The following is a 9,301-nucleotide window of genomic DNA, read 5'->3' on the forward strand; positions in this document are numbered from 1 at the left end:
ATTTAGACATTCTTCAGACCTCACCTACTACGATGATTTTATCAGGCGGTGTCAGAATAATCAGAATTCTGATTATACTATTTTGGTTACACACACTAGTAATTCATATGTTTGCTTCTCTCAATCATTTTCTCTTAGTCTTTGGGTCCTTGATGTTGGTGCATCTGATTAGGTTACCAGTAATAAAGGTCTTTTCTATTTCCTCTCCACCCATGATTTCTTACCTACCTTTTGCAAATGATTCTCAAACCTCATCCCAAGGAATTTTTACTATTCAAATTCTAGATTCTTTCTCAATCACTTATGTTCTCTATGTACCTAATTCTCCATTCAATTTACTTTAAACCAGTCGTTTAACTCGTTCTTTTGATTGTGCTGTCACCCTCTGTAGCTGTAATGTTACCTTGTAGGACTAGAGTTAAGGACACATGATTGATGTCAAATGTCAGTCTCAAGGCCTTTACTATCTCTTTGTGTCATCTAAGACTTGTTCAACCACTAATTCTCCACTCAGTATCCATGCTCAGTTAGGTCATCGAATTTTTCACAAACTATAGAAGTTGGTGTCAAGTTTATCTAACTTACATTGTGGGCCGTGTCAGTTAGGAAAAAATACTCATAATTACTTTCCCAATCAAGTCAATAAACGTGCTTCACCCCTTTTGCTTTAATTCACTCCGATGTTTGGGGTCCCTCGTGTAATATCTTTACTTTTGAGTCTAGGTATTTTTCTTCCTTTATTGACGACTCTTTACGTTCCACGTGATTATTTTTAAATGAAATACATATTCGAACTATTTTCTATTTTTGAACAATTATCAATAAAAATTTAATTTGGTGTGGCTATTCGTACCTTAAGAAGTGATAATATCGATGAATAATTATCATAACAATTTCAAAATTTTATGTTCTACATTATTATACTTCACCAAACTTCTTTCCCTCACACTCCTCAACAAAATAGAGTATTCAAACGCAAAAATGAGCATCTCGTAGAAACCACTCAGACCCTACTTCTCCATCGTAATGTTCCACTCAGGTTTTGGTGGGATGCTTTGCTAATGACTTGCTCTACCTTATAACTTCATGCCCTCATTTGTCTTTAACAATAATATGTCTCATTTAATTCTTTTTCCCTATTCCTACTTCACCTAATTCCTCCATATGTCTCTGGGTCTACATGTTTTATTCATAATCTCTCTCATGGACTTGATAAACTATCAGCTCGATCATCCAAAATGTGTCTTTCTTGGTTATCATCGATCCTAAAAGGTTATAATTTCTATTCTCCTACTCTACGATACTTCATATCAACCAATTTTACCTTCTTTGAGTATGTTCCATATTTCGAGTCCAACAACGTAACTCTAGAACCCCTTCAAGAATCACGTCTCTTTTGGAAGTTATTAATGTCTCGTCTACCATAATTCCCTATTAGTCTATGGAGTCTGACTCACTAGATATTCCTATGGTTGACCACTACTTCTCAACCACTACAAACATATTATCTTCATCACCCAACATCATTCGTATTTGTTCTTGAGGTCATTGCAGGCTCTCCTCTGATGCTGCCTCCATCACCATATCTAATTTTCATTCTGAGTTTGATCTTTCGATTGTCCATCGAAATGGTACAAGTCACACACGAAATCCATCTCCACATTATATTGATTTATGTTATCACTGTGTTTCTCCTTTGCATTATTCTCGTATGTCTTCTTTATCTTCTGTTTCTATTTCTAACACTCTAGGTGAAGCATTAACTCGCCCAAAGTGGAGGTAATCTATGATTGACGAGATGTGTGCTTTCCAAAGCAGCGGTACTTAGGAACTAGTTCCTCTACCCCCCTGGGAAGTCTTATGTAAGTTATCATTGGATTTATACTATGAAGGTTGGTCCAACTGACAAGATTGATCGATTTAAAGCCTCCTTGGTAGCCAAAGGATATACTCAAATTTTTGGGTTGCATTATACTGATACTTTCTCACCTGTAGCTAGGATGGCATCAGACAGACTTCTTATAGCCCTTGAAGCCATTCAACACTATCCTCTTCATCAACATGACATCAAAAATATATTTTTACACAATCATTTTGAAGAGGAAGTATATATGGAGCAACCACCCGAGTTTGTTTCTCAAGAGGAGTCATCAAATATGATTTTTCGGCTACATACATCTCTTTATGGTCTTAAGAAATATCCGAGAGATTGGATTTGTAGATTCAACACTGTAGTACAACAATTTGGTATGGTTCGTAGTGAAGCCAACCATTCTGTTTTTTATCCTCACCCAATATAAGGATGTATTTATCTTATTGTGTATGTAGATGATATTGTCATAATTGGTAGTGATCAACATGGAATAATATAGTTGAAACAACATTTTTCGAATAAATTTTAGACAAAAAACCTTGGTAAACTCTGGTATTTTTGGGTATTGAGGTAGCCTAAACTAAAGATGGTTTGGTAATTTCTCAATGTAAATATGCTATGAATATTTTGGAAGAAACAAATTTGTTGAACCCTAAACCAATTCATATTCTTATGGATCTAATTGTTAAATTCCAACCCAATCAAAGAGAGCCTCTATCTGACTCATGGAGGTATAGGAGATTGATTGAAAAATTAAATTATCTCACAGTCACTCGTTTGAATATTTCTTTTGCATTTAGTGTGGTAAGCCAATTCTTAAATCCTCTTTGCTAAGAACACATGAACGTTGTTATTAGGATTTTAAGATACATCAAAGGTGCTCTAGAAAATGGCCTCATTTATGATGATATAGGACATACTCAGATAATTGGATATTTTGATTGTGATTGGACATGTTCACCTATTGATAGACGATCCACCTCTAGGTATTGTTTACATGTTGGAGGAAACACGTCATCCTAGAAAAATAAGAAACAAAATGTAGTTGCAAGATCAAGCGCTAAATAAAAATATAGGCTATGACACTGGTAACATGTGAGCTCGTTTGGTTGAAGCAGCTACTATGAGAACTTTAATTTGAAAAAGCAATACCAATGACATTTATTTGTGATAACTAAGCTGCATTATATATTTATTTGAATCCAGTTTTTCACGAGAGAACCAAACACGTTGAGATAGGCTGTCATTTTTCGTCAGAGAGAATATCGAGTCAAGCAACATTGTCACAAGATTTGTTAACTCTTATGATCAATTGACATATGTTTTTACAAAATCACTACGAGGTCCTAAAACTAATTATATATTTGGCAAGCTTGTGAACACGTTTGACCTATATGCTCAAACTTGAGGGAAATGTTAGTATTTCCATAGAATATTTCGTAGCGGATATATAATAGAAATAATATACTGTAGCATTTATGTAGTTAATACAATGAGTTGTATATTTCACTATTTAATACAACTTTTATAGTGCTATTCAAACACACGTTTTCATTCAAATGTCTCATTCTCTATTTTAACAAAAACTATATTTGATCTCAAAATTATTTGATTCATATGACTAAAAGAAGGTATTTCGCCTTCCTTTGCGTCTTATCTTAAAAGTCCATTAAAAACCCTAACTCTAATGCAACTTTTAACATTTTAATGTGGGGATTACTTTTTCCACCCTAAAAAGTACCCCTTTTATATATATATATATATATATATATATATATATATATATATATATATATATATATATATATATATATATATATATATATGGGACGACTCAAGTGAGAACACTTGGTTATTATGAGAAATGAGAACAATGAATCACGACCATTAAATTTTGATTTTGTTGATTTTAATGGACTGACTGAATTGGTTTCTCTTTCTATGATTCTTAATATTTGTTTTAAATCAATATAGAAAGAGAAACCAATCCAGTCCATTAAAATCAACAAAATCAAAATTTAATTGTCGTGATTCATTATTCTCATTTCTCATAATAACCAAGTGTTCTCACTTGAGTCGTCCCCATATATATATATATATATATATATATATATATATATATATATATATATATATATATATATATATATATATATATATATATATATATATATATATATATATATATATATATATATATATATATATATGAAGATGCATTTCCGAACACATCTAAAATCACACCAACAAAGACGTTACAAATGAGTCATCTCTATTTTGCTAAAATTTTGTCCAAAAATATATCTCCGAATTACGGAGATACACTTCTGTAAAATGTTGCCACCATTAAATTCTCACCCTCCCCTCCCCTCCAAACTCCAAAACATTGCCTTGCATTTTTTTCAATTAGGCTGTCCGTAAGTTGTCAAAGGATAATATGCTTCGGATTCATTCATTTGTTTAATAAAGGCATGCCCATTCTGAGAAACTTTCACTTCATTCAGTAGAAACACAGACCAACTTACTCAACTCCAACAAAGTCATACAAACCAACTTACTCAACTCCAACAAAGTCATACAAACCAACTTACTCAACTCCAACAAAGTCACAACATGGCCGTTGTAAATCTCCGGTGTACACACAATTGCCATTTCATGAGAATAGATAATAATAATAATAATAATAATAATAATAATAAAATAAATAGATACAATAAACTATTTTTTTTTTTTTGTATATAAGCCGAAAACATAAGAGACTCGGACATAAAATATAATAGATATAACTGTACGAGATAATAACATGTGACAGCAATGAAACCCACAACCAAATCCACTAAGCCAAAAATTAGACGCCTATGATGATGATACTCTATGCAACATGAACCTACAAATCTTTAGTAAATAGACAAGGATGCAACATGATTGCATTTTTAATACCCCAAATCCACACTAACTTACATGTCTCCCCCAACCTCTTTTTTTTGTTTTTTTTTTCAACTGTGAACTAACTACTATAAAATGATGTAGGAGAAAACCAACACAGATTCTCCTCTGACTCAAAAGCAACCTAATTTGGTGATGTAATGTGATGTGATGTTTGTTCATTCATTTGTACCATCAAAGCTTCCCATTGCATTTGCTCTTTTCTTCTCTCTCCAATTCTCTCCCCATACTCTTGCTTCCGCCACTGCGCGTTCTCTGTCCAGGTCACGGTTCCTTGGAGTCTCTCTAGCTCTTCCGGTATTTACAGGGCTATCTCTCTGAGAATCATGCCTTTCCAGATCATCCATTCCTCCCCATTTTCTCCCTGACCCGCTGCCACCGGTGTCAACCCTGCTTAATTCGCTTGGATCCCTGCTGTCTCTCTTCCTGAAGTCAGGTGAGTTTCTGTGGGTAGAAGGAGAACCAAGCTGTCTGCGGTCGGGACTATCCATACTGTCTGTCCTCATCCTAGGAGTTGAGGAACCGAGCCTGTTTGACTGAGTGGCTGCATTCGGATCGAAAGTCTGCGAGGCGAGATATGTGAGAGCAGTCACAACATCTCCTATAAGAGGTCTTGTGGCAGCTTGTTCCTGTAAACACATTGCTGCAACTGCTAGTGCCTGGTACAGTCCCCGCATTGGATATCGACCTTGAAGTAGTGGATCAGCCATTTTGGGAAACTTCCTGCGGTCTTTAAATAGAGGTCGTGCCTGCATAGTTCCATACCCAAAGAATACGAAGGAAATATTGGTAAAAATATCAACATAAGGTTAACATGTACACTAGAATGATCAGGTTAAGATGTACTTACCCATGCCACGAGATTATGCTCACCGTGCCCACGAGTATTATCAATAGCCTTGCGCCCAGTAATGAGTTCAAGGAAGACAACTCCGAAACTATAGACGTCAGATTTGAGAGTTAGTTGACCTGTCATAGCATATTCTGGGGCACAATAGCCATATGTTCCCATTACTCGTGTAGATACATGAGTCTTGTCACCAACTGGACCGAGTTTTGCCAGCCCAAAATCTGATAACTTAGGATGAAAATCATCGTCTAGGAGGATGTTGGATGATTTTAAGTCTCTGTATATCACAGGGGGGTTTGCTTTGTCATGCAGATATTCCAATCCCTTTGCTGCACCAGCTGCTATTTTCATCCTTGTGTTCCAGTCTAGAGGTTCTTTGTCAGGAGGAAGATCTGGAAAGAGAAAGAGATTCAGAGTCACAGAATGGTGATAAAGCTGGATATCATGTCATAGTATCATGCTATTAGGAATTCACTACTACCATCGCCGAAACCAAATTTAATTAGAAACATCAATTAATCCTACAATTCTACGTCGCAGTTTAAGACTTTGCTTTTAATGACTACACAAACACCACCACTATATCAATTCCACATAAACAATCTGGTTCTAAAGAGAGTATCATTCATCCAACATTTTTGCTTGGCAATGAGAAAAGCATTAAAGAATCCATATGGCTTTCCTATTTCATTAAAAATGATATTTTCCATAATCACCAAATGGGAATGGCTACTCCAATGTACTAGTAGTTAGCTGCATACAAGAATAATCTAGGTTTATGGAAAATAATGAAAATTAGTATTCTTTGTTAAATTACTTTTATTATCTCAACGCCTAAATAAACAAACCAAAAAACAGAAATCCGACAAGTCAACATTGAGTCAAAGAGCAGTCACCGAGTCACCATTGGTCAACTTCCTAGTCTACTCATAGTCTCATACATGATTTTCTTGTAGAGTTATACGAAATGAGTTCTAAAATTTTATAGCCTCGTAATAAGAAAACACATTTAATCACGAAGTGTCAAAGCAAAAGTTTCAGTTAAAAAGGAAAGTAATCTGACCATGTAAATGATCCTCCAAAGATCCCAATGGCATAAACTCATAAACGAGAAGCCGCTGATCACCATCGGCGCAATAACCAATTAAGTTCACAAGGTTTGGGTGATGTAAGAGGCTGAGCATGAGAACTTCCACCAAAAACTCTCGATTTCCTTGAAGTCCATTTCGGTCAAGCTGTTTTACAGCAACTACCTGCAAAGAAAATTATTCATCCACAAAAGATAAAAAGGAGAGATAGAGTTATTTATACTACCTCCATCCCTATATGTAAGACCCTTTTGCAAACTTTTATTGTCCAACTTTATATTACTCTTTTCAAATTTACAAGATGCATGAATTATTTTTTCACAAAACATTAAACATCCCAAATTAAATGAAGAGAATTAAAAGATCAACCAATTCACCTCTTAATAAATGAAGGATACTTTTGGAAAATGAATGATCATTATTGACAAATTTAATGTCTAAACTATTTTTCCTAATTTTGGTGCAACAGTCAATATGGTCTTACATATAGAAACAGAGGAAGCAGTAATAAATCAATAATCAAATGGAAGACTGGTGATTGAGCAATAAACTTTACAAGCCCAAAATGTTAAATATTAAGAGAAAAATGAAAAATTGTTTTCATAGCAACAGCATTAAGCGGAGGTTCGTTATATGATAAGTCCGAAGTTTTTGTAGCAACAATCACAACTTACCTGTCCCGTGCTCTCAAGGCGACCTTTGTAAACACGTCCAAAACCTCCTTCACCTAATAAACACTCTGGCTTAAAATTCTTTGTAGCAGCTGCAAGCTCTCGAAATGTAAATGTCTGTGCAGCAATATGTGCCGTTGGTCCATCCTTGGGAGCTGGCGTTTCCTTCTTAGAATCTGATACACTTCGCGACTTCGATTTATCTACACCAGTAATTAAAGATAAGTAGGAGTCAAAGCAATAAAAAAAATCATCTTAGATGAATTAGATTATAGAATAACATAAGGAAGCATGTCATGGTATTCACGCTCCTAGTCATTATGCTCAGTCAAACAAGGCATAATAACACATTAAAAACAGCCTTAAGACCATATGGCGATTAACCGTAAACTACACCAGCAACTACCTCAGTGCTAAATCACTCAATAATGTTTTCATCCTTAAATCATATATCACATCCCACAATCAATTACAATGCTAATGAACCTAATTATTCCATAAGGGCTATCTACTACATTGAAGAACACTTTGCCGAAAATGACCATTCATAAACAATGTGATATACTGCTGATATCATGTGCAGATTTTACTAAGGAACAGATCATCAACAATGTTACTAGAACTTCCTAATAAAAATGAAATTCAATTATACAATTAGGTAAAAGCAAAACCTATCATCAATATTCACTACCATCAAATCATCAAAACCCCAACTTCAAATGAACCAGATCAAACCAACAAACAACCTAACCACAAAAATTAGGTCACAAAAACCACTAAAAACCCAAAATTGAAAAAAATTGAAGCCAACCCAACAATCAAACAAAGAGGGCATAACAAAAAAAAAAACAATTTTTTCTCAAAATTCAGTCTCTAACCTGAGCTAACCCTAGTGGGGTGATGAGATTGAGCAACAGAACCTTCTTTAAACCCCTCTTTCTTCGCAACTTCCTTCACACCTTTAGTGTCCTCCTTGTTGGATGATCCAAAACAAGGAAAACACCCACCCATATCACAAATCTAACAAAAACAGCCACTTTTCACAAAACCCAACAAGAATCAACTCTCATAAACAAACCCTAATCACTTTCACCTTCAAAACATAGTCAAAATCAAAAACCCAAAATTCAGCACCAAGAACAAAACTTTTTTTCTCACTCTAGAATTCTCTCTCTCTAGATTATGAGTAGTTGAGGTTGAAGTTGATCTTCATCGGACATTAAAGGGGGAAGATCGAGAGTAGGGTGGTGGAGAAGCAGATCAACCAATTGAAGAAAACTGAAAGACAAAGAAGGTAAAGGAAGAAAAATAAAATAAATAAATAATATAGAAGAATAACGAAAAAGGCAAAAAAAATTAAATTAAATTAAAAACGTGGTAAGAATTTCAAAATAGGATAATTTTATTATTATATATTTTTTTAGAATCAAAATAAGATAAGATAATCTAAAAGTTAATTTTAATACGAAAACATGGTGTTACAAATGGCATGTAATATTTTTAAAAAGAAAATTGTGTTACACAATCCCTATATTTATGAGAATCCATTTGTACAAGGATGGGATTGCCATGAAGTTTTAACTTTTTTTTTTTGTTTGTTGAGTTTGAGTAGTAAAAATTAAATTTGAAACTAGTTGGACTTTTTAGTCAATTAATCAAAAATGAAAAATTGGATCAGATTACCAAGCTTAGTGCCCACATTTTTATGTGTTTTTTTATAAAAATATTAGTAAAAGATTTTAATAATTATTATACTATTTTTTTTTAAATTATTATTAAAATATATAAATATAAATAAAATAGATATAATTACCTAAAACTATACGGAATCGTTAACAGTTTGATCGAGCTGATTTTTGACACACAAGGTTCG

At 34.0% G+C, this 9,301-nt stretch overlaps 1 protein-coding gene across 1 annotated transcript; it reads right to left on the minus strand.

The window, feature by feature from the left end:
• Nucleotides 1-4,640: 4,640 nt before the first annotated feature.
• On the minus strand, nt 4,641-8,731 carry LOC131595534 (serine/threonine-protein kinase PBL27-like). The gene is made up of 5 exons (XM_058867899.1): nt 8,307-8,731; nt 7,432-7,631; nt 6,733-6,922; nt 5,670-6,061; nt 4,641-5,568 (listed from the first exon to the last, which is right to left on the minus strand). The coding sequence occupies exons 1-5, from the start codon at nt 8,437-8,439 to the stop codon at nt 4,978-4,980; spliced, it is 1,506 nt and encodes a 501-aa protein (XP_058723882.1). The 5' UTR covers nt 8,440-8,731; the 3' UTR covers nt 4,641-4,977.
• Between the last annotated feature and the right edge of the window lie 570 nt (nt 8,732-9,301).

The sequence above is a fragment of the Vicia villosa genome, linkage group LG4, assembly GCF_029867415.1.
Source record: "Vicia villosa cultivar HV-30 ecotype Madison, WI linkage group LG4, Vvil1.0, whole genome shotgun sequence".
Classification (NCBI taxonomy): Eukaryota; Viridiplantae; Streptophyta; class Magnoliopsida; order Fabales; family Fabaceae; genus Vicia; species Vicia villosa.

Excerpts from the sequence above, each read along its gene's own strand:
- LOC131595534 (XM_058867899.1), bottom strand. The coding sequence starts at position 8,439 with ATGGGTGGGTGTTTTCCTTGTTTTGGATCATCCAACAAGGAGGACACT. Across the intron at positions 6,923-7,431 it reads GCCTTGAGAGCACGGGACAG|GTAGTTGCTGTAAAACAGCT; the intron begins GTAAGTTGTGAT and ends TTTTCTTTGCAG. Across the intron at positions 6,062-6,732 it reads TTTGGAGGATCATTTACATG|ATCTTCCTCCTGACAAAGAA; the intron begins GTCAGATTACTT and ends TTCTCTTTCCAG.